We start from the raw sequence: 26,525 nt of genomic DNA on the forward strand, positions 1-26,525 counted from the left end.
TCCTCAGTGGCTTAATGAGCCATTGTTCTGGCGGGTTCTGATCATATACATCGGTGTTAATAAAATATGTGACCACATTATCGGATTATCGGGGCACTGTCATATGATTGTCGAAGCGCAGGAACACGAACTCATCGAATTCCGGTAGCGTCAAACGTGACGGTTCGATAAAAACGTGAGAAAGACGATTCGCGCAATGCTCCAAAGGCGACTGTTGAAAGTGAGATTCTATTTAGAATTCATGCATTGGGACGTTACTGTGCCATTTGATTAATAGTAGGTTGATCTGGAATTTTATCGTTCATCGAGCAAAAACTACAATCGACATAATTTTTATCTTGTTGAGAAATATAACATTAAACTGTCAGATTTGCGTTCGTTTATACTATAGGGGAGAATGAGGATACTTGATCCCTGGGGATACTTGATTCCTTAGCTATATCTCGAAACTGGAATGTCTTACGAAGATCAAATGTTCTAGAAAAATGTGCCAAAATGAGCAAAATAACAATGCTTGTAGTTTAAAAAATTTTAACAAAATAATTGTTTGAGTAATTGAACTTTGTTTGAAAAATTTCACAAAATGTAACTTGAAGATCTTTTTTCATCACTTTAAAATGTTTCTTACATGGGAAAATTATGAAAAAAAATATTTGTTCCAATGTATCAATCGTTCGAGCGCAAAATAAACTTCATAATGCCATATTTTCAAAGCAATGGAAAACTCTCAACTTTTTTTAGAAAATTTTTTCTAAAATGTTGATTATGGGTACAACTGATCCCCTTGAGTTGGGTACAATTGATCCCCCTTCCAAACGGCATATTCTTCTTCTGAATTGATCGTTATGATTGCTGATTACGAAATTACTAATATTTATCCAAAAACTAATATTTATCAAACAATTGTCTGAAGAAAAGGGCAAAAATAATTAATTTTCTTTTAATTATAAAAAATAGCGCCTTTAAGTATGCAATGTTATTAGCGTTGAGACAAAGTTTTAGAATTTTCTTCTTATGTCTGCTATAAATTGTGCAATGAGAACAAACATGACCAAAATAGTCAATTAACATTCAATCTTGGGGTTTTGTTTGATTTTTATACAAGAATAAGGACTTCCTGAATAAAAGATCAAGTCTCCTTCAATAGGGGATCAAGTCTCCCCTAACTTCAGAAAAATCGCAATTTTTTACTCCCACGAAAATGCTTCTAGTTCATCAACGGGTTCAAGTATCGTTCTAATTTTTGTAGTATAGAAACTTGAAGTTACAAGCTGTCAGAAAAGGTCAAAGACGGCGAGTTGCTAAATTTTTCCAAAAAGATATGGTGGAAATAAGAAAAGGGGATCAAGTATCCCCACTCTCCCCTACGGTTTGATTAACACTGAAAAAATAACAAAAAATACCAAAGTTTTCGAAAAAAAATGGGAAAAATATAATTGAACCTCATGAGAATCCTCGGTAAAGAAGAGTGTTTTAAAATGAAAAAGGGCAAAAATTCAGATTTAAAGCGTTCATGGATTATCAGAACCTCACATGAAAATTTAAATTTGAGTGCACTGCGGTAAGAATTGAGTTTTTTTTTCGAAATTTACATAAAATACTTTAAACTTTATTTATTTCCCCCTTCGGGTTTTTTGGAAATTTCTAAGGGGGGGGTGACAAAAGAAGAAATTGATATTTGTTCCAGCCTAAATTAAATTGAAAAATTATCAAAATTACAAAAATACAAAGAGGCTAAAAAATAAAAAAAAATGGTGAAATTAACAAATTGAAAAAAATCATTGAATTGGCCAAATTGACAAAATGAACTAGGGTGGGTGAGCCTAATTCCGCTTTAATTTGTCAGAGGTTATTAGATATGATATAAGTAGTCCAAATCTTTAATTCTTAGATATTCAATTTTTTGGTACAAAAGTTCAAATTTTTTTTTCTGAACTTTGTTATGGTTTGAAATAATCAATTCAAGCTTTAATTTACGAAAAATATAATGTTTTTTTTAAAGTGTGTCGATGTTCCTAATCTGGCACTAATTGCTCCTAATGTTAACATATGATGAAAAATGTATCCGCGTACTCAATATTATACTATTTTTTCGGATTTTGCATATGGGTTAGTTTTTTTTAATACTTCAATGAAAAAAAAACTGAAAAACTCATCTTTTTATAACTTTTATATCGGTTTTGGAATATGAATAGAGAAATAAGGACTATTAAATCAAATATAATAATAGTAGGAATATTCCCCACTCCCCAGAAATTTGAAGGACACATGAAACGCGCCTCCATGTGAGGAAAGTTCTTACGAACATGAATAAATGCTATCGAGAAGACCTAAGTTGCCTTAGACTAAATTTTGAAAGCTTCTGGCGAAAACTGTTTAGCTCATTGGCAGATATGAATAAAGCTCTAGTAATTGCTTTTGCTTTTTTCGAGCAGTTTTGTGAGTCAAATACTCTGAATGGTATGCATATTTTTAATCCGGAGCTGGTTTAAAGTAAATGTTCTACTCTGCTTTTCCATATGTAGTTGAGAAAATGCTTTCAAATTTTGCCATTCTAAAAATCGAGCTAAGTAAAAGCTATCGAAGCAATTGCTATTTTCTTTTTCATACCACCTATTATCACCAAAACTTTGTGTCCCGATCTGACAATTATACTAAATACAACACAAGTATATCTACTATTTTTTCATAATATCTTTCATGATAAGTAAGTTGACTTCGTTAATAAATTTTATACTCAAAATATGATTTTGATTTATCGGTTCAACATGTTTTGTAGTTTTCAAAAAATCAGATGTGCCTAAATGAAAAGTATAAAAAAGAGCTAATTCTACACGGAGAATTTGTTCCTTTGCCAATTTATTCATTTTTAGAGAAATGCTGATTGCCATTTACTAAACGTGCTCCAGATAATAATAATAATAATAATAATGATGATGTGGTCAGCAATAAATCTCAAATCTTTTGTAGAGTAGTTTTTAAGATCAATTTACTTAGTAAATTGTTGCCTTCTTATGATTTCTTTTATGAAATATTCAGTATTGTCCAAAAAGTGAAATTTCCATCAATGATTGTTCCAATTCAAATAAAATTAGAATCTCAAATTGTAGATTTATTAGCATACTCCGTCAGTCGGGACCTTTTTTCCATTCGGCAGAAAACAACATAAATTGAGAACCATAGCAACATACTTTGCTACACGAAGAAAAGTTGGAGTAGGCTGAAATTCCTATGTTGAAAATAAAACATAAACAAAATTTTCTGCGTGGTCATAGAAATGCAAGTTCAAACACGAACTTTTGTAGTTAAGACGCGAGCCCACGGTTGATGGAAAGAATGTTCAGAGTTTCCTCAGTACCTCAATGCTTGAAATTTCCTTCTAGTAAGAACTTTCTCCAGGAGGTGGTGCTGATATACATGTCCTTGCTGAAGTATATATGAAGCATGCTTAGAGTTACCAATGTTGATTATAATATGTTTGATTAAATCCTACACAATATTCCTTTACGCAAGTTTTGAATAAAGTAGTGGATGTTGAGCTCATTAAAATTCAAACTTAACCTGTTCCAATGGATATATTTATTATATTTCAAAAAGTAGAAAATCCAATGTAATGGATAAAAATAAGTACCGTCAAACGGGGCATCATGCAACAGCATAGTTAGATGCCACATATGTGTACCACAACACTTATTCAACTTTTATTTTAATATAATATAAAAATGTTATCATTTAATCATAACAAAATAATAATGACATAGTTTCTCACATCGTGAGATAGTTTTTTAAAGTTTTTGATTCTCAAAAGAAATTAAAAAAAATCGAGCAACAGATGTACATAATTGAAAAAAATTACAAAATTTACAAATTTAACAAAATTGATAAAATTGACAAAATTGCCACAATAGACGTTTGAATTTTTTTCAATTTTGTCAATCTTGAAAATTTTGTCCATCGTATTCATTTTGTGTGTCAAGTTTGTGTCAATTTGACCAACTTGTCAATTTTACAAATATTTTCAATTTTGACATTTATGTCAAATTGGTCACTGTTGTCAATATCGTCAATTTTGTCAAAATTGTTATTTATGTTATTTTGTCAATTTTGTCATTTATGTCACTTTTGTCAATTTTGTGAATTTCGACATTAATGTCAGTTTTGACATTTTTTCTCAATTTTGTCATATTTGTCCATTATGCCAATTTTATTACGAATCTATAGAAGTTCGTCGGCGATTCAAAATGCTTGATTACAACATATCCCGATTGGTTGACAAATTGTTCACGTTCAATACATTTCAGACAGCCTTTGTACACTCCATCGTAATACTGATCATGTCACCTGTAAAAAGCACAACTAAATATCTAAGCACGATCACGAATAATCTTTGCTGAAACTATGCTAAAAATAGCAAAGTGAATGGATAAGGCAATAATGAGACTTGCTAAAAGTCTATAAGCCCTCGACAATCAGGAAGTCACACGCTCGAAAAACTGACTGTTCTTCCTAATGTTATTACCACATTTCATCGCTCTAAGAAATTTTAAAAGATAAATTAAAGTATTTATATTTAGTTTTGGAAAGAAACCCTGTTGAAGAATTATTGGCTTCCACATCTGCCAAAAGTTCCAACTTTTCTAGAGAACTGGTGAAAAAAATTGAAATTATTTTTTTCTTCTTGATCGTTAAATTACGAACTTTTGAAAACATGACTTTAAATAAATAAGTGACTGGGGACTTTTATAATTCATGTATTGATAGAAAAAGGTCACTGGTTTAGTCTAACAAAATTGATAAGGTGAACCGTTTGATTCGAATTTTCTTAATATTCAAAGTCCACTTTTATATCAATCCTATGGTCTTTATCGGACTTTCAGGGATGAGTTTTGGTAGCATTTATTTTTCAAGCATTGGAAAATTTCACATGTTTTTCATGTATTGTACTATTGTACACATATTTAATGTTTCAATTGTGAGTTCTGGATACTTTTGCAAAACAACAAAACAATCAGCAGCTACGGGAAACATTCCGCCAGATCACTCCATCTCCTTGGCTATCACGCTGACATTGACATTGATTTTGACTAAACCAATGTATAGTGCTGCATAAAAAAAAACAACGTGAAGGTTGACTGCATAGTTTGCATTGTTAATCGTCTCTCTCCACTGATGAATATTTGGCAAAATGTGGATGACCAACCGGAGTCTACTTCATCGAATCGAAACTTGATTGACTTTCTCATTATCAGCAAATGTCAAACATGGTGGAGGCAACCGGTCAAAAACCGAAGTTTTTGTGAATGCAGGTTGTGAACCAGGTGAATTTGGTTGTTACAATCGAATGGTCACATTCTGAGCTTGACGGATGGAAAATTTCCTATACACAATTGTCCACAGCGACTATTCAAACAGAATTACCGGCACGCAGAATCAAATTACCCAGAGGGTGATTATCAAATTAACGGTCACAATGAATGACAAAATTAGTTCTACAGTTGATTCAATCAATGTTTAGTTTTTTCGGGGATTAAGCAACTAGATGAAGTTCATCTATAAGAACTTTTGACGATCAAATCCAGTGGCTCAAGGTTGGACCAATTATTCTAACATTTAAAAGGCTCATTTGAGAGAATAAACAGTTATTTAATTTCCCTCTGGCCCTCAAAAAAGGAAAGTGACTTAAAAAATATCGATCAAAACAGCCGCTCAAATGTGTGCATCACTAGAAGTGAGTCAGTGCTATTAAGAACTAACAAAATCGAAAACCGTTAAATCAGCGAAAGAAATAAAGTGTTGGTACAATTCGTACAGCGAGTGTTCAAAATGGCAAAACCAGGTGAAAAGGTGAACCCAAGCAAGGGCACGAGCACGCCCAAGAAGAACAGCACCTGGACCGAGAAGCTGCGCTATTGGAAGGAAAACATCACGGTGGAACCGATAGTGGCCTGCTACATCATGCCCAGCGTGCTGGCCGGGCTGGCAACGCAGAACCTCAATCTGGAAAAAGCCTGCCGGGTTAATCTGGACTACGGGGATGTAGTTTGTGATGCGCTGACTCGGAGGGATACAGCCAATTATACGCAGTAAGTTGGATTATGCATTCTTAAACCCACGCAAGAATTACAAAAATGACAAAAATGACAAAAATTCTAAAATAATGGCAAAAATGGCCAAAATAACAAGAAAGACAAAAAATGAAGAAAAAGACAAAAATGACAAAAATGACAAAAATGACAAAAATGACAAAAATGACAAAAATGACAAAAATGACAAAAATGACAAAAATGACAAAAAATTACGAAAATTACCAAAATGACAAAAATGACAAAAAAGCAGAAAATGACAAAAATGATAAAAATGACAAAAATGACAAAAATGACAAAAATGACAAAAATGACAAAAATGACAAAAATGACAAAAATGACAAAAATGACAAAAATTACGAAAATTAACAAAAATGACCAAAATGACAAAAATGACAAAAAAGCCAAAAATGACAAAAGTGACAAAAATGACAAAAATGACAAAAATGACAAAAATGACAAAAATGACAAAAATGACAAAAATGACAAAATGACAAAAATGACAAAAATGACAAAAATGACAAAAATGACAAAAATGACAAAAATTACGAAAATTACCAAAATGACAAAAATGACAAAAAAGCCGAAAATGACAAAAATGACAAAAATGACAAAAATTACAAAAATGACAAAAATGACAAAAATGACAAAAATGACAAAAATGACAAAAATGACAAAAAAGCCGAAAATGACAAAAATGACAAAAAAGCCGAAAATGACAAAAGTGACAAAAATGACAAAAATGACAAAAATGACAAAAATGACAAAAATGACAAAAATGACAAAAATGACAAAAATGACAAAAATGACAAAAATGACAAAAATGACAAAAATGACAAAAATGACAAAAATGACAAAAATGACAAAAATGACAAAAATGACAAAAATGACAAAAATGACAAAAATGACAAAAATGACAAAAATGACAAAAATGACAAAAATGACAAAAATGACAAAAATGACAAAAATGACAAAAATGACAAAAATGACAAAAATGACAAAAATGACAAAAATGACAAAAATGACAAAAATGACAAAAATGACAAAAATGACAAAAATGACAAAAATGACAGAAATGACAAAAATGACAAAAATGACAAAAATGACAAAAATGACAAAAATGACAAAAATGACAAAAATAACAAAAATGACAAACATGTCAAAAATGACAAAAATGACAAAAATGACAAAAATGACAAAAATGACAAAAATGACAAAAATGACAAAAATGACAAAAATGACAAAAATGACAAAAATGACAAAAGTGACAAAAATGACAAAAATGACAAAAGTGTTAAAAAATGACAAAAATGACAAAAATGACAAAAATGACAAAAATGACAAAAATAACAAAAATGACAAAAATGACAAAAATGACAAAAATGACAAAAATGACAAAAATGACAAAAATGACAAAAATGAAAAAACCTAAAAAGAATAAGAAAAATTACAAAAAAGACAAAACTGACAAAAATGAAAAAAACTTTAAAAAAATGACGAAAATGACAAAAATGACAAAAATGACAAAAATGACAAAAATGACAAAACAATAAATTTAATTTGCATCACTGCTGGTGCCTTGCGAGGTATTGCATGAAAAGTACACGGAAAATAAAGAAAATGTTAAATTTACCTTTTTGAGAGGTGATTTTTTTTCCACCCAGCTTTCTCGGTAAATTTTATCTTTTCATTCACCTAGCAAAAAGGTTAATTTTACCTTTTTTTAATTCACCCAGCAAAAAGGTAAAATTCACCTTTTTCGCATTAACCTAGCCAAATAGTAAATATTACCGTTTTCCCATTTTCTAATTTAAAAGGCATATGTTAGCTGATTTGGTTGGTTTCTTCAATGAAGATAAAAAACAAAATTCGTTCAAAAATTGATGTTTATTGATAAATAGGGACTTGACCTAATAAATTATGTTGGAATGCATCACGGTGTTTATAAAAAAATATTGTTGAGCCAAGTCCAGACTAACTTTCTTCGCCAGGCTCGTGGCAATTCGGCTCATTCATGTCCTTCGATAAATCCGGTCAGATCCGGCTTTTCCGGAATGATCCCGGGGATGTTGCGGAATGACGTGGAAAATACTAGGGAGCTCTGTTGGCCAATCTGAAACAAAAGCAAAGTATTATGACGAAAACCAGCACAACTGAAGAAATCCACCGTTATGTTCCGATTTCCACATATTGGGCACGAAGCAAAACTAGTTCCTGAATGACAAACCAGTTTAACCTAAAAAACAGGGTTCGGCAAATTGTTACCTTTTTTCGAGTTGAGTTGTACCGTTTTGTATAGCTTAATCCAGGTCAACTTCACCTTGCTACGAGGTAAGTTTTACCTTTTTTGGATTCACCTTTTTCTAGGTGAATTATACCTTTTTATTCAGCTCAATTCAGGAGAACTTCACCTCACTACGAGGTGAGATTTACCTTTTTGTAATTCACCCTTTTTCTCGGTGAATTATACCTTTTATCCAGCTCAATTCAGGTAAACTTTACCTCGCTGTGAGGTGAGTTTAACCTCGAAGAGGTAGAAGTTACCTTTTTGGCTTTCACAAGCGTTCACCTTGCTATCTCGGTAAATTTTACCTTGTTATTATTTTCCGTGTAGTCATGCAATATCTCGCGAAGCACCTGGCAGTTATGTCAAATGTATGTATTATTTTTCAGTGCCAAAAGACATTCCTCTTAATAAACACTAATAACTTATTAGTCTAATAAGATACGAAGTTACGATCTTCGACAAAGTGGTTCTTCGGAAACTTTTCTTTAGGAAATTCATAAAGTGGCACAAAAACCACAAGTAGGCTCGGTTCCACAGAAGAAATAAAAATGATGTTGATTTTACAGAACAAAATATTCAACTCTCCCCCTTTACTTAAAAATCTGCAAAAAATCATGGATGTTTTGATCTAAAACGAAGCATTTAAGATCCCAGTGTTTGAGAAATTCAAAAATGACCCTAAATCGACTCAGTCCAATAAGCATATTTGTTAATCAAACTAAAAATCACATCACTTACTTACGCATTCTATTCATAAAAGTTTACCAAACATGTTCAACTGCGTTCAGCTATTTAGATTAACCATTCGTCTTTTCAAAATTGATTAAGAAATGAGAGAACATTGTAATCATTCCTCGAATTAAGTTATTCCTATAATGTTATTCTCTATCAAATTTCAGTGAGGAAGCGATGGTCCAGCAGATGGTGGCTCGGATGGCCGGCTGGAAAACGGTACTCCAGAGTGCGCTACCCTGTCTGCTGATTCTGTTCTGGGGCTCGTGGAGTGATCGCCATGGACGGCGGAAACCCTGCATACTGATACCGATCATCGGGGAGTTTGCAACGGCCGTCGGGCTGATCCTGTGCACCTACTTCGAGCGACTTCCGATGGAGGTGGCCGGCGTCACGGAAGCTCTCTTTCCGGCGCTGTCCGGCGGTTGGTTTACCATGTTCATGGGGGTGTTCAGCTACATTGCCGACGTAACGACAACCGAAGAGCGCACCCTGAGGATCGGGATCGTAAATCTGTGCTTTTCGCTGGGTGTTCCCATCGGGATGGCTTTTAGCGGAATTTTGCTAAAGTGAGTTTTTGGTGTTTCATAAGGGATTAATATCTGTACCGGGAAAGGGACAACAATGCCACCCGACGTACACGTGTGAAGTAACATTTATCAATCTCGGTACATCAATGATTCACTATTACTGCACAACCGGATTTTCCACTTTTCTCGGAAAACGTGCCATAGGAGTAACATAGTCCGAGTGCTCTCACTAGACTGTAACTAATAGTAATGTCTAGCTACGTACCTACATATGTGTGCATTCAATGAGTGTCAAACGTTTTGTGAAATAAGTTTCGTTTTCAACCACAATGCAAGTCACTGACTACAACGGCAGACTGATTTATTGTTTTCCCTCCAAGTGTACGATTTATTGAAGCTTTTTTTTCGTCTCCCCATTCTCTCGCGGTTGAATGGAAAAATAAACCCATTGCAGAAAAATCGGATTCTACGGGGTGTTTTCCATCTCGGCTGCCCTGTACCTGTTCGCGTTCTTCTACGGGGTGATTTTCCTGAAGGAAACCAACGTCCGCAGCTCCGAGGTTAGCGAGAAGGATCAACTGCGGTTGCAGGAGAAGGGCTTGCTCGCAGATTTCTTCGACAAGAAGCACGTGGTGCAAACCTTCCGGGTGGCGTTCAAGAAGGGCGAAAACCAACGGCGGCTGCGGGTCATTATGCTCATGATTGTGGTTATGGTCGTCATCGGTCCGATGCACGGTGAGTTCATAACGTTGGAAGGTTAGTTGGGAAATGATCTAGCTAGGCAGTGCTGTCGAATGTAGTTTTGGTTTTGAAATTGGTTTGAAACATCTTATAAGTTCACATTTTTGTTGCTGTTTAAAAATAAGACAAGACATCATAAAAAAAAAGTTTATTCCTCATCCGTCCCAAAAATTTTTACCCGTTACTGTGCCTGGAGTGTCAATTTGAAACTCCTGACTAAAACCAATATATCTCTATTGTTTCCCAACTCAGTTTTACAAAATTTATAATTTTGGAGAACTCGTTACGTAGCTCAAATATATGTCTTAGACCTTATTCACATAGACCACCAGAGTTATTCAGAGTCAAAGAAGAAAAATCCGAAAAAACATGCTTCGGAAAAAAGACTGCAGATCAGCTACGGAATGCCTAAAAAAATTCACTTAGTGTCCAAGAATGCTGAAGTTAGTGGGGGTGGAACTATCCAATCCTATTTTCGAAAAATTTCGTGTGACTTAAACAATTTTGACGGTTCATTGATTGAAAAGAACGGTTTTTACACTACTTTTTTGCCTTTTTTGTGGTCATGGTCTTAAAAAATTCCAAAAAAATATATCCTTATGTGGAACGTATAGCTTCTAACTTCTGCTTTCTTGGACACTAAGTGAGTTTTTTTTAACTTTCTGTAGCTGTAGTTTTTTTTTCCGAAGCATCTTTTATCGGATTTTTTTTCTTAGAATATGAATAGCGGAAAACTGAAGTGTTGTATGTGCATAATGTCTAAGAAACATATTTAAGTTACGTAACGAGATCTCCAAAACTATAAATTTTGTATCGGTTTAGAAACAAGATAGATATAGCGGTTTTAAGCGCGGAGTGTCTAATTGACTCTCAAGGTCTGATTAGGGAGGTTTTTTGTTGGGCTTTCAGGGTGCGTCCATAAAAAAGTAATGATGCGCAATAAAAGGTTTCAAGAAATCATTGAGGGTAGAGTGTCCATTTCCCGGCCATTTTCCCGTTCCCGGGATCGGGAAATCTAGTGGCCTATTTCCCGGGAATTCCTGGGATCCCGGGAAATAGAGCTTATCGAACATTTCGTACATACAAGCTCATAATTTGTTCAAAATGTTCTCTTCATAATGTTTTTTAACTTATTTTTTATCAAATAAATCAAACTGTTTTTATAATCAAATGAACTATAAAATAACCTGAACAATTTAAATGAAGAATTCATTTATGCAACTTGGGATCGATTAAAAAAAATATCTTTTTATTTGTAGATTAATCCAACCTTTTTTTCGTTTTTCTGAACATTTTACATATTTGCTCTCCTTCATTTTTAAGTTTGAAATTCATCTAGCTTTAAAAGCCAGAAACAAATGCATGAATGTTACTTTCGAGAAAATATTATGCATGCAGAAAAAATCCAAAATATGAGCGCTTGTAATCATAGCAGCCAGCAGCTTTGCCTACTAGCGACACGTCGCATACGTCGCGACGTTGAAAACAATAACGACGCAGCGCGAGTTTCCAAGGAGACTTGAAGCATGCGATTGATGCCCTAAGGAAAATGTACAGTAAATAACATAAACAATGTTCGAGTACTTCATCGAAATCGCCTACTGGACTGAAAAAATTAAAACAAACCAGCGAATGACAGGAATCTCGCTAGTAAAAAAGCGTCGCTAGTCCTCCTGTCGCTATTCGGTTTGGTGCTTTACACATAATAAAATCGGCCTACCTGTTGCGCGATTTCACAAATATTTTTGAAGTGTTGTGGATTTTCGATCAATGAAAACGGTGTAGAAATGCATATAAGTTTTTTAAACTTATCTATTTGAATAAAAAATTGTACCAAATGCCTGCAAAATGTCTTCTGCCACAGAAATCGGCATATTCTCGATGAGATTTTCATGCCTACATTTTCAAACAGAAGAGTAGGAATGGTTCCGGAGGCTATCAGGTTTTTACGGAGAAATAATTCCATACATGTCGGGAATTCCCGGGAATGAAACAATAATTCCCGGGAATCGGGAATTCCCGAATATTTCAATTTCCTGGGAATTCCCGACTGGGAAATCCCGGGATGGACACTCTAATTGAGGGCCCCCGAAGAACAAGACAAGAAAACAAAAAGTCAGTTAATCTTAGTGTTGGAAAATAGTAATTTAAAAGAATTGTTTGCATAAAATCTAACAACTCAAACCAAGATGAATACAGTACGAAAAGGTCAGAAAGTACGCGTTTAGTTTAGAAGTATTTAAAAAAAAACATTGAGCAAAAGTTGAAAAATAAACAAAACTAAATATATAAAGCTTCTGATAAAAGCTGAAATAAAACAAAACAAAAATTTAAAAAATAAAAACCATTTAATAAAAAAAATCAAGATGATTCGATTTCGGGTAAATCAGAATAATAAAAATATCTGAAAGTCAAAATAAACAAAAAAAAAAGTTATAAAAGATAAATATTTGGATAAGTTTAATGGATACAGATGAATATTAAAAATATTCAAAATTAAGAGTGACTGAGAATCTGATAGTTGAAATATAAGGAAAGTGGAAAGTAAAAGAATCTCAAGAGAATTTAAGAAACTGGAAGATCAGTAGAAAGTTTGAAAACCAAGGAGCAAGAAAGCCAATTAGACAGAAAACCGAGGGATCAGTAAATTAGGAAATCGAAAAGTCATTAATTAGAGAGTCAGAAAGGCAAACAAGAAAAAAATCAAGGTGTCTGAAAATTGAAAAATATAAGAGAGTAGAACGTTAGAGGGTCAAATATTCCAAGAGCCTGAAAATCGGAAAATGAGACAGTAAAAGAGTCTTTCAATCAAAATGTCAAAAGTTACAAAAAGTTACCACAAATTCAAAAAATCAAAAAGTTAAAAATCAAGAAAAAAAATAAAAAAAGTGAAAACCTTAAAAGGAACAAAAAAGAATATGAAAAAGTAAAAATGAATCAAAAGGAGTCAAAAAGCTAAAAAAGGAAAAAGAAAGTAAAAAAAATCCAAAAAGTTGAAAAAGTCAAATAGTTAACAAAATTAAAAATGTAAAAGGTCAGAAATAGTCAAATAGTTCAAAAGTCAAAAGAGTTAAAAATTTAAAATGGTGAAAAAGTCAAAAAGAGTCAAAAGATCAAATAGTCAAAAAAAGTCAAATATCTAGCAAGAGTCAAATAGTCGAAATGAGTCAAAAAGTCTAAAATAGTTAAAAAATCAAAAAGAGTCAAACCATAAAGAAACAAAACGTCAAAAAGCTAAAAAGTGTCAAAAAGAGTCAAAATATCCAAAAAAATCAAAAATATCAAAAAGTCTAAAAGTTAAAAATTCGAAAATATAAAAAGTCAAAAAAAGTCAAAAGGACAAATAGCCAAAAAAAGTCTAATAGTCGAAACAAGTCAAAATTCAAAAATAGTTAAAAAGTCGAAAAGAGTAAAAAAAGTCAAAAAGTATCAAGTCATAAGGAGTCAAAAATTCAAAAACAGTCAAAAAGCCAAAAAGAGTCAAAAAGTCTAAAAGTTAAAAAGCAGAAAAGTAGAAAAAGTCAATAAGAGTCAAATAGCCAAAAAGAAGCAAATAGTTGAAATGATTCAAAAATAGTCAAAAAGTCGAAAAGAATAAAAAAATTGAAAAGAGTCCAGTCATATAGAGTCAAAAAGTCAAAAACAGTCACAAAACCAAAAAGAGTATAAGAGAGTCGAAATGTCTAAAAGGTAAAAATTCGAAAAGCCAAAAAAGTCAAAAAGAGTCAAAAGATGAAATAGTCAAAAAGAGTTAGAAGGCCAAAAACAGTCAAATAGTCGAAATGAGTCAGAAAGTCAAAAATGCCAAAAAGTCGAAAATAGTATACAAAAATCAAAAAGAGTCAAAAAGTCAAAAACCCAAAAAGAGTAAAAAAGCCTTAAAGTTAAAAATTCGAAAAATCAAAAAGAGTCAAAAGGTCGAATAGTCAAAAAGAGTCAGAAAGTCAAAAAAGTGAAATAGTCAAAAAGTGTCAAAAAGTCAAAAATAGTAAAAAAGTCGAAAAGAATAAACAAAAATCAAAAAGAGTCAAGTCAAATTGTCGAAAAGAGTAAAAAACATCAAGAAGAGTCAAGTCATAAAGGGTCAAAAAGTCAAAAACGATCAAAAACCAAAATGAGTCAAAAAGTCCTAAAGTTAAGAATTCGAAAAGTCGAAAAGAGTCAAAAGGTCAAATGATCAAAAAGAGTCAAATAGTCGAAATGAGTCAGAAAGTCGAAAATATTGAAAAAGTAGAAGAGTCAGAAAAAAAATTGTCAAGTCATAAAGTCAAGTCATTAAGATTCAAAACGCCAAAAATAGTCAAAAAGCAAAAAAAGAGTCAAAAAGTATAAAAGTTAAAAATTCGAAAAGTAAAAAAAAAGTCAAAAAGAGTCAAGATGTCAATTAGTCAACAAGAGTCAAATAGCCAAAAAGAGACAAATAGTTGAAATAAGTCAAAAATAGTCAAAAAGTCGAAAAGAATCGAAAAATCGAAAAGAGTCCAGTCATAAAGGATCAAAAAGTTAAAAACAGTCAAAAAGCAAAAAAGAGTCAAAAAGTCTAAAATTTAAAAATTCTAAAAGTCAAAAATGTCAAAAGAAAAAGTCAAGTTGTCAAATAGTCAAAAAGAGTCAAATAGCCAAAAAGAGTCAAATAGTCGGAATGAGTCAAAAAGTCTAAAATAGTCAAAAAGTCGAAAAGAGTCAACAACTAAAAAATAATTTTAATCATAAAGAGTTAAAACGTCAAAAAGTCAAGAGTCAAAAAGTCTTAAAGTTAAAAAGCCGATAATTCGAAAAAGGTAAAAAAAGTCAATGAGAGACAAAAGGTCAAATAGCCGAAAAGAGTCAAGTCATAAAGAGTCAAAACGTCAAAAACAATAAAAAAACCAAAAAGGGTCAAAAAGTCTGAAAGATAAAAATTCGAAAAGTCATAAAAGAGTCAATTAGTCAAAAAGAGTCAAAAAGTCTGGAAGTCAAAATTAAAATGTCGTAAAAGTCAAAAAGAATCAAATCTCAAATAGTCAAAAAGAGTCAAATAGTCGAAAAGAGTCATATAGTTGAAATGAGCCAAAATGTCTAAAAGAGTTAAAAAAATCAAAAAAGAGTCAAGTCAAAAGAGTCAAAACATCAAAAACAGCCAAAAAAGCAAAAAAAAAAAATCTTAAAGTCAAATAGAGTCAAATAGTCGAAATGAATCAGAAAGTCGAAAATAGTAAAAAAAAAGTCGAAAAGAGTAAAAAAAAGTCGAAAAGAGTAAAAAAAAAAGAAAAAGAGTTAAGTCGTAAAGAGCTAAAAAGTCAAGAACAGTCAAAAAGCCAAAAAGAGTCAAATAGTCGAAATGAGTCAAAAAATCGAAAATAGTAAAAAAGTCGAAAAGAGTAAACAGAACCAAAAAGAGTCAAGTCATAAAGAGTCATAAAGAGTCAAAAACAGTCTATAAGCCAAAATGAGTCAAAAAGTCTAAAAGTTAAAAAGTCAAAAATTCTAAAAGGTAAAATAGTCAAATAGAATCAAAACGTTAAATTGTCAAAAAGAGTGAAAGAGTCGAAATGAGTCAAAAAGTCGAAAATAGTAAAAAAGTCGAAAAGTCAAAAAACCAAAAAGAGTCACATCATAAAGAGTCAAAACGTCAAAAACAGTCAAGAAGCCAAAAAGAGCCAAAAAGAGTCGAAAGTCTAAAAATCAAAAATTAAAAAGTTAAAAAGTCGATAACTCAAAAAGGTAAAATAGTCGAAAAGAGTCAAAAGGTCAAATTGTCAAAAAGAGTCAAATAGTCGAAAGGATTCAAAAAGTCGAAAATAGTGAAAAAGTCGAAAAGAGAAAAAAAAAACAAAAAGAGTCAAGTTATAAAGAGTCAAAATGTCAAAAACAGGAAAAAACGGAAAAAAGTCAAAAATTCGAAAATTTTAAGAGGTGAAACAGTTAAAAAGAGTCAAAAGGTCAAATTGTCAAAAAATTCAAAAAACCAAAATGAGTCAAATAGTCAAATAATCAAAAAGTTGAAAATAGTCAAAAAATCAACAAGAGTAAAGTCATAATGAGTCAAAACTTCAAAAAAAGTCAAAAAATCTAAAAGTCAAATAGAGTCAAATAATCGAAATGAATCAGAAAGTCGAAAATAGTAAAAAAAAAGTCGAAAAGAGTAAAAAAAAAGAAACAGAGTTAAGTCGTAAAGAGTCAAAAAGTCAAGAACAGTCAAAAAGCCAAAAAGAGTCAAATAGTCGAAATGAGTCAAAAAGTCGAAAATAGTAAAAAAGTCGAAATGAGTAAACAGAACCAAAAAGAGTCAAGTCATAAAGAGTCATAAAGAGTCAAAAACAGTCAATAAGCCAAAAAGAGTCAAAAAGTCTAAAAGTTAAAAAGTCCAAAATACAAAAAGGTAAACTAGTCAAATAAAATCAAAAGGTTAAATTGTCAAAAAGAGTGAAAGAGTCGAAATGAGTCAAAAAGTCGAAAATAGTAAAAAAGTCGAATAAGTCAAAAAACCAAAAAGAGTCACATCATAAAGAGTCAAAACGTCAAAAACAGTCAAGAAGCCAAAAAGAGCCAAAAAGAGTCGAAAGTCTAAAAATCAAAAATTAAAAAGTTAAAAAGTCGAAAACTCAAAAAGGTAAAATAGTCGAAAAGAGTCAAAAGGTCAAATTGTCAAAAAGAGTCAAATAGTCGGAAGGATTCAAAAAGTCGAAAATAGTGAAAAAGTCGAAAAGAGAAAAAAAAAACAAAAAAAGTCAAGTTATAAAGAGTCAAAATGTCAAAAACAGGAAAAAACGAAAAAAAGTCAAAAATTCGAAAATTTTAAGAGGTGAAACAGTTAAAAAGAGTCAAAAGGTCAAATTGTCAAAAAATTCAAAAAACCAAAATGAGTCAAATAGTCAAATAATCAAAAAGTTGAAAATAGTCAAAAAATCAACAAGAGTAAAGTCATAATGAGTCAAAACTTCAAAAAAAGTCAAAAAATCTAAAAGTCAAATAGAGTCAAATAATCGAAATGAATCAGAAAGTCGAAAATAGTAAAAAAAAAGTCGAAAATAGTAAAAAAAAAGAAACAGAGTTAAGTCGTAAAGAGTCAAAAAGTCAAGAACAGTCAAAAAGCCAAAAAGAGTCAAATAGTCGAAATGAGTCAAAAAGTCGAAAATAGTAAAAAAGTCGAAAAGAGTAAACAGAACCAAAAAGAGTCAAGTCATAAAGAGTCATAAAGAGTCAAAAACAGTCAATAAGCCAAAATGAGTCAAGAAGTCTAAAAGTTAAAAAGTCAAAAATTCAAAAAGGTAAAATAGTCAAATAGAATCAAAAGGTTAAATTGTCAAAAAGAGTGAAAGAGTCGAAATGACATCACAAAGAGTCAAAACGTCAAAAACAGTCAAGAAGCCAAAAAGAGCCAAAAAGAGTCGAAAGTCTAAAAATCAAAAATTAAAAAGTTAAAAAGTCGATAACTCAAAAAGGTAAAATAGTCGAAAAGAGTCAAAAGGTCAAATTGTCAAAAAGAGTCAAATAGTCGAAAGGATTCAAAAAGTCGAAAATAGTGAAAAAGTCGAAAAGAGAAAAAAAACAAAAAGAGTCAAGTTATAAAGAGTCAAAATGTCAAAAACAGGAAAAAACGAAAAAAAATCAAAAATCGAAAATTTTAAGAGGTGAAACAGTTAAAAAGAGTCAAAAGGTCAAATTGTCAAAAAAGTCAAAAAACCAAAATTAGTCAAATAGTCGAAATTAATCAAAAAGTTGATAATAGTCAAAAAATCTACAAGAGTAAAGTCATAATGAGTCAAAACTTCAAAAAAAGTCAAAAAATCTAAAAGTCAAATAGAGTCAAATAGTCGAAATGAATCAGAAAGTCGAAAATAGTAAAAAAAAAGTCGAAAAGAGTAAAAAAAAGAAACAGAGTTAATTTACGCCTTAAACAGAACCAAAAAGAGTCAAGTCATGAAGAGTCATAAAGAGTCAAAAACAGTCAATAAGCCAAAAAGAATCAAAAAGTCTAAAAGTTAAAAAGTCGAAAATTCAAAAAGGTAGAACAGTCAAAAAGAGTCAAAATCATTTTGAATCAAAACGATTCAAATAGCCAACAAGAGTCAAATATTCGAAATGAGTAAAAAAGTTGAAAAGAGTAAAAAATCAAAAAAGAGTCAAGCCATAAAGAGTAAAAACGTCAAAAACTGTAAAAAAGCCAAAAAGTGTTAAAGAGTAAAAGTCTAAAAGTTAAAAAGTCGAAAAGTTAAAAAGAGTCAAATGTACAAAAACCCAAAAAGTTTAAAAAGTTTAGGAACAAAAAGATTCCGAAAATCCGAAATTCTGTAGAACAGAATGCCATAAAGTTTGAAAAAATCAACAAAGGGAAAAGTTAAAAACACTAAAAGTGAGTAATCCAGAATCGGAAATTATTAGGTCATTTTAACGTTGGCAGATTTTTATTAAAATAAGTCCTCTAAATACCTGCCATCATTGCATTGCTAGTTGCATGTAGATTCAGTCAAGCGTCACAGAATGGTCGCCGTCAGTCATTAGATCCAATGTAAAAAGATAAATGCAAATGAGCTGTTTGGGTATTTGTAGATCAAAACGATAAAAAGCTGTGCAACTAAATAATTGTAACCTTGGCTGGGTCAAGTTAATTGTTTCAAGTGGCAAGCTTTTACACAATATAGAAAATTCAGAATTTTTCTATGGAAATCCAAAAACTAAAATTTTTTTTTCAAATAACCATCGTTACCAATTTTTCATTTCGGAAATACACACCGGAAAATGTCCATCGCATGCTTCATTTCTTAGAACAGTAATTACTTATTACCTTTCTGATTTCAGGTGAAATGTCCGTCATCTACCTGTTCACTCGATATCGGTTCAACTGGAGCGAGGTGGAGTTTAGTTTCTTTTCGACGTACGGGGTGCTTACCGGTCTGGTGGGAACACTATTTTCGGTTGGCGTCTTTTCCCATATGCTCAAGATTGACGATGCCCTTATCGGGGTGATGTCCTGTATGAGCAAAATCCTGTCCAGCTTCGTGTACGCCTTTGCCGCAACCACGTGGCAGCTGTATTTGGGTAAGTGATAATTTTACTTTAAATTGTTAAACGTTATTCAAACCTTAATCTTGAAATTTGGAACAGGTCCCATCGTGGAGATGTTGAACGGAACGTCGTTCATTTCGATGCGCTCAATCGCATCGAAATTGGTGGCCAGTGATGAGCTGGGCAAGGTGAATTCACTTTTTGGAGTTGCCGAAGCGTTGATGCCGTTAGTATACGCCCCAATGTATACAACGCTATACGCAGCAACAATTGACTCACTACCGGGCGCATTCTTTTTGCTTGGTGGGGCACTGACAGCACCGGCTGTCGTTATCTTTATGTAAGCTTCATTAGAGTGGTTCAGTGTTTTTAATTTTTCTAACCATTTTCAAATTACACTTAAGGTGGATGTACGGTGTTCACAAACGGGAAGAGCGAACACTAGCCGAGGATGCCAAGTTGAAGGATAAGTACAACAAAATTGCTGACGGCATGGAAAACGGATCCGCCATCAACGGTTGCGCGACGGTTTCCTACGGAACGGTTCATAGTGCAGCGGCCTACGTACCAGCGACCAGCGATTGGACACCGGTAACGTTGGTGGCCAACCGAGATGAAACGGCACAGGAAGTTCCTTCGGCAGGTGTTCTGCGGGTGCGAAAATCTCTGGAACACGAATGTGGTGTGGTAAATGACGGATTTGAAGCTGACGATGCTGGTGTTGATCAGAGCGAGAAGAAGGGGAATCTCGAAAACGATCGAACTGCGGAGCAAACGAAATGACGCAAACTGTGATTTGTTAAATGTTGTAGTGTATCTTAGTGTTAAGTGTTACCTGACAAAAGTATTTCTAAATAAAAATTTACAAATAATTCTTGCAAATATTGACTTTTTGTTACAGTATTGTTTCAACTGGTTATTCCTTATCGTTGAAAGAACTTCAATAGTAAAGGTATAATAAAACAAAAATATTCTTTTCTTTTCTTTTTCTGGGATTTTAATCCTATGCGGATGATTCATCCCTTAAAAAAAATTTAAAATTGGTAAGATCTGGATTCAATATTCATTTCAGGTGTTTTTATCAGGGATCCCAGGTGTTAAGGATAAAAAATCAGAGCATTTTGGAAAAAAAAATTCTGTGTATGTCTGTGCACAAGAGATGACTACAAATTTGGTACTAAACAAGGGTTTAGCCAGGCATGTCAAACTGATCTTTCGCGGGTTGCATGTATATTTAGATACATTGAAAGTACATTTCCAAAAACATTTACAGAAATAATTGAGAAAATAAAAATTTTTGTTCACAAAAACGATCATACTAGGCAGAAAATCGAAGTGAAAATAATTGTTTAGATGATGGACAAAGTAAGACTAAATTTAATTTTTTCTTTAAAACTTATCTAACTATTCCAAGGCTTGCTTGATCATCAGTCGCTTCGTTCTTCACTCCTCTTCGATGGTTGTATTCCGGCAGCTTCTCGGAATACATCCATCGAGAAGGAGTGAAGAACGAAGCGACTTGATCAAGCCTTGGAATAGTTAGATAAGTTTGAGAGAAAAAATAAAATTGATCGGTTGAGGAACTTCCCTACTTTCAGTTGCTTCATGCAGGATTGGTTATCCTCATGAACGGTAATCGGCTTTGATTGGACCATGTGGAAATCTTGTAACAAACCATCAATCTACAACAGTTCTTTACAGCATCCCGCAAGAGCGATGAACTCGATTTCGGTGCTACTGAGGGCAACACACTTCTGCTTTCTCGAACCCTTTTGCTGTTGATGGCCAGGATCCAACAGAATTTTCGACGGCTTTGCTTGATCCATTCCAAATCTTTCCAAAAGTTTCTTGATGTTACCTTTCTGGCTGATAGTAAACCCAACTTCGTAACGTTGAACTTAGATTCCCAGGAAATGGCGAATGTTACAGTGAAGAAACGGTTTGACGATTGGATCAAATCTGCATACTGTTACTTGTCTTCACAAGCGATGAACATATGGTTTACGTAAACGCTTTCCATTCTTATCCAGAACGTACAAACAAGGATCGTGGGTGCCTCAAAACGCTGTCCATTTAACCTAGGGTTGCCATCCGTCCCGCAAAAGCGGGACATGTCCCGCTTTTTTGTTGAATGTCCCGCTGTCCCGCTTTTTCCTCAAAATGTCCCGCTTTTTTTCTTGGAAAATTTTTACAAATTTCGCTAACTCACACTAGAAAAATTCAAACTTTAGCCTTAATTTGAATTCATTGGTTCAACACAGAAATGCTTTAAAAACCTTTTTTTCTAAAAAAAGGCAGCATTTTATATATTTCATATAAGACAATACTGAATAACTTTAATGCTCTAACATAAAGGTTGCCAGAATTTTTTCAGCACATATCCGGGCCGGACCAACCGGGCTTTTTATCTTAAAACCTGGCAAAATCCTGGTAAAATCCGGGTAAATTTGATCAAAACCTAGAAATTACTCATACAAAATCAAGAAAAAAAAGTTCAATTTTTTTCACACTAATTTATCAACAGATTTTAAATTGTATTTTAGGCTATCAAAAAACCTTTCAAAATTACTTTTATGAAACTTGCTCAGAAAATTTCGTTTTGGGCACATAAATAAAAAAAATTAAAACACAATTTGTTTTGTTAAGTTTGATTTGAGAATGAAAATGAGAATAAACCCGGGCAAAATCCGGGCGATTCCAATAAAATCCGGACAATCGGGCCGAACCGGACTTTTTCCAAATATTATATTAAATAGCCGGGAAAATCCGGATAAAACCGGGCAATCTGGCAACCTTTTCTTAAATAGCATTACAGAAAGATTCTGACTCAGTTATCCGTTCTTGGAGAACGTTCAACTAATGCAATCTAAATAACTTTGGTATGAAGAAAATATTGTTTAAATTGTTTCCAAATTATTAAAGATCTTAATTTTTCGCCATCAGCTATGTTTTATATATATTTTCTCTTAAATGAAGGGTTGATTAGCGAGAAACGTGAAAATTATACGAGTTTATGGCAAAAACCAGGGAAAATAGAAGTCATGTAAGAAAAACTAAACAAAATAAATCCGCGTAAAAAAAACCTAAGTGTACAATGAACAACTTTAGATGATGTTTGGCAATACTATTAAGCTGTTTTTTAAGGGAAAAGGAGATGTTTTAAAAAGTTTCTCAAATGTCCCGCTTTTTTCAGCTGTGTCCCGCTTTTTTATCGTGAAATGTCCCGCTTTTTTTCTGAAATTATCTGGCAAGCCTAATTTAGCCTGCTTGCTTAAGGCCATAGAGACTCCTCCTCTAGAGACATATGGTGTCCGGACCACCCTTTTCGTTACCAAGCGGCTGCCGCATATAAACCGCTTCATTGAGCTCCCCATTCAGGTGAGCGGTCTTCACATCTGCATGCTTCACCATCAAACCTTTCTGGCTGGCAACCGTCAACAAGGTCTTGAATGTGATTTGACGAACCACTGATGCGAAGACTTCGTCGTAATCGGAACCGTAATTTTGGGTGAATCTCTGGGCGACCAAACTGGCTTTGTACCAGATCATCTAACCTTTTTCGTCCAGCTTGCGCATAACGATCCGCTTGTTGTTGACTGGTTTACCAACGGCCGGCATTGGGATCAACTCCCACGTTCTATTTTCGGTTTACGACTGCATCTCTTCCATGAAGGCTTTCCGAAATTCGGGTTCTTCACAATTGATGGCTTTCTTGTACGACCTTGGTTCGGTACGAATCTTTCTTACCAAACCGGAAGTTTCGAGAAAACGAACACGGACTTTATCTTTGGTACCACTTTTAGCGTTCCTGGGAATCAGGAAATCTGACGATCGTTTTCCCGGGATCCAGGGAAAAATTGAAAATGAAGATTTCACCATCTGCGTACGAATCCTTATCAATATGGTATTTTTCAAATTCTAGTTAGTATTTAGTATCGAAAAACATTTCAAACTTTATTAATGACCCATAAACAAAGTTCTTTAACCGACTAACTGGTCTGATTCTAGCTGCAAAATATGTCACTTCGGTCGCACAATATGTCATTTCTTTGCTACTGTCGACAGTATTCGAAACGGAAGTTCCAAATGATGAATGTTGCAAAATAGAATATTCAGATTCTTTCCGTTGCATTTCACTATTGGAATTGTTTGATTTTAAAGATTGCTTGTCGTTTTTCCCTTTTACACAAAGTTTTCGATGTTGTTGTTGTTGTATGTTTATTTTTAGAGGGTTTTTAGCCTTCAACTCTTACCCTCTCTTAATAACTAATGGTCGTGTACATTAAATTATTATTAAATTATTACATTTAAGTTTTCGATCGAAAAAATATTTTGTATAAAATTCGATGTATTATACAGATTTAAGAAAAAATAATATTTAAGACTAAGCCATCAATGTAAAACTATTGTTTTCGCTCCACAATGTAAATTTTTAATAATTTAGCACATTTTATTGGCTTCGTGGATTCCCGGGATTTTTTAAGCGTTTCCCGGGATTCGGGAATCCCCGATTTTTTTAATTCCCGGGAATTCTTGATTAGACACTCTATTCTCAATCACAGTGTCTCAACTTTCGATGTCAACTGTAGATACAGTTTTTCAAATGCAGGAACACTTGATGGGAATTCCCCTTCGGGGTCTTTAGAAGAAACAAACCACCAATCTTGTCTTCTACAGCAGCAATACGGCCGCCGCTTTGGATAACGCAGCCTCGTTGCACCGAGAAAAGAACATCCACACTTTTCCTGATCACCGATGAGTTTTCCGACCGAAATGAGGTTTAATTCCAAATCGGGAACGTAAAACACATCGCCCAGGACCATTTCTTGTATCGTTCCAGGTTCGTCTTATACAAACAGGTGACAGGTTCGGATATCCTTCACTGAAGTTTTGCTACCATCGGCCAAGGTGATCGTCAAACTTGTACAGCTTTGCAGTTCGGTGAACATCTTTCGATTCGAGCACATTTGAATGCAATAAATGCGAATGGATTTGCTTTACTCACGTTGGCCATCTTTCCTTTCGATTTCGGTTGCATTTTCATCCCTCGTCTGGGGCGCTCGAAATGGCCTGGCTTCCCACAGGAATGACAGACCGTCTCCTTCCGGTTTCGTCTCGGCCCGTTCTGAGAATTGCTCGAGTAATTTTCGTTTGACCAAATCCATCGTCAGCTCGACGTCAGATCTGCTTTAAAGTGCGGTGATGAGCGCGTCGTAGGGCCCGGGCATGCATTGCATCACCATGGCAACCTTTCATTTGCTCGTCCATGGCTTGACCGGCGTTTTCCAAACATTGGAACAATTCGTCGATATGGAAAAATAAAATTTCCATGCTGTCATCCTCCTTGAATTCCGAACGGATGATCTTTAGGATTGAAACTTTCGAGGACATCATCAGGTTCTGGTGATGGTTCTTCAGTGCTTCCAAGGTCGTCTTTGAAGTTGTACAGTTCCAGATAAGGAGTTGTTGGCTATCGTCCACCAAAAGCGCTATGGTGGCCCGTGCCCTCGCATCGCCATCGTTCCAGACATCCGTAGCAACGCCGCACACAAATTTCCAAAGGTTTTCTCGAATCAGGAGCATTTTGGTCTTGAACCTTCAGGACTCGTATCCTCCGCTCATCAGTTTTTCAATGCTCCGTCCAAACTCAACAATCTTCTAGAATATTCAACTACTTGCAGGGAACTTGATCAGACGTAGGCCCATAACCTATTGGACTTGGCAGTAAACCGAAGAGAAACAACTTGTTTCGATGATTGAAAAAGTAAGACTCAATTTTATTTATTTTCTCTCAAACTTTAACTATTCCAAGGCTTGCTTGATCATCTGTAGCTTCGTTAATCAAAAACTCATCACGTATAACCAAAAATTTATCACATGAATTGAAAATTGGCATAGGAACGGGATGGTTTTATTAATATAAAAAATAGATCTTCAAAAAGGACGAATTATTGCACAACATTAAGATATTTAGCTAGCACTTAAGGTTTTCGTGTAGTTTGTAGAGTCCGTTATTAACGTTTTGGTGTTGGAAGTAAATCATTTATGCTATTCATAGCAATCAATATCCATAAACTGTTGGAAATACATTGTAGATAGATACTAAAGTTGAAAAATTCTACCTCAACGGGCCCGGACGGTATACCAGCAACTTTTTTGAATCGTTTTATGCCACTTTTTCTGACTCCCATCAAATATATTTTTCAATCATCGCTGGATAACGCAATTTTTACCTAACTGTGGAAGGAAGCTCATATGTTTCCTGTCCATAAAAAAGGGGACAAGAGAGATGTTAGCAACTACCGTGGGATATCAGCTCTATGCGCTATATCCAAACTCTTTGAACTGGTCGTTATGGATCCTGTTTTCTCGTTTTGCAAACCTTACATTTCCAACGACCAGCATGGATTCATGCCTAAACGATCCACAACTACCAACTTACTGAGCTTCACATCTTTCGTTCAAGACTGCTTTGCCAGGAAGACTCAAACTGACGCCATTTACACTGATCTCTCAGCTGCGTTCGACAAGGTGAACCATGATATTGCTATCGCAAAGCTCGGACGCTTAGGATTCTGTGGATCTCTACTGGATTGGTTCCGGAGTTATCTAACGGGACGGAAATTATCCGTTCGAACTGGTGAATCCTTTTCCAGGCAATTCCCTGCCCCCTCAGAAGTACCCCAAGGAAGCCATTTAGGACCGATAATTTTCGTAATCTACTTCAATGACGCACTCTCGCTCCTTGAAGGCACAAAACTTGCTTATGCTGATGACCTGAAACTTTTTCACGCCATAAACAACCAAGACGATATCGACTTTTTACAGCAGCAATTTTCCGTATTTGCTCACTGGTGCGACATTAACTGCCTGCCGTTGAACCGCAGCAAATGCTCGGTTATATCATTTTCCCGTAAGCGGCACACTCTTCGTGCGGAGTACATCCTTGGAAGCGAAACCATCACCCGAGTAGAACACATCAACGATCTAGGAGTCATCCTCGATCAACGGCTGGAGTTCAAGACTCACACTAACTATGTTGTTGACAAAGCTTCTAGAAACCTTGGATTACTGTTTCGCATGGCCAAAGACTTCAAAGACGTGTACTGCCTTAAAAGTCTTTATTGCTGCATAGTTCGTTCCATTCTCGAGTACGCATCTGCT

The 26,525-nt window shown here is 34.0% G+C and overlaps 1 protein-coding gene across 9 annotated transcripts in view; it reads left to right on the forward strand.

Moving 5' to 3' along the window:
• Nucleotides 1-20,216, forward strand: part of LOC129746561 (tetracycline resistance protein, class A-like) — a 30,501-nt gene extending 10,285 nt beyond the window's left edge. For 2 of the 9 annotated variants that reach the window (XM_055740313.1, XM_055740259.1), the window contains exons 2-7: nucleotides 5,671-6,083; nucleotides 9,270-9,671; nucleotides 10,087-10,367; nucleotides 19,155-19,394; nucleotides 19,461-19,701; nucleotides 19,766-20,216. In XM_055740313.1, coding sequence (XP_055596288.1) covers nucleotides 5,824-6,083; nucleotides 9,270-9,671; nucleotides 10,087-10,367; nucleotides 19,155-19,394; nucleotides 19,461-19,701; nucleotides 19,766-20,144 — 1,803 coding nt within the window. In that variant the 5' untranslated portion in view covers nucleotides 5,671-5,823 and the 3' untranslated portion in view covers nucleotides 20,145-20,216. Of the gene's footprint in view, nucleotides 1-5,300; nucleotides 5,319-5,515; nucleotides 6,084-9,269; nucleotides 9,672-10,086; nucleotides 10,368-19,154; nucleotides 19,395-19,460; nucleotides 19,702-19,765 lie in introns of those variants that run through there. The other 7 variants (XM_055740304.1, XM_055740268.1, XM_055740285.1 and 4 more) reach the window with 7 other exon arrangements.
• The last annotated feature ends 6,309 nt before the right edge of the window (nucleotides 20,217-26,525 follow it).

This window comes from Uranotaenia lowii, chromosome 1 (assembly GCF_029784155.1).
Source record: "Uranotaenia lowii strain MFRU-FL chromosome 1, ASM2978415v1, whole genome shotgun sequence".
NCBI classification, from domain to species: domain Eukaryota; kingdom Metazoa; phylum Arthropoda; class Insecta; order Diptera; family Culicidae; genus Uranotaenia; species Uranotaenia lowii.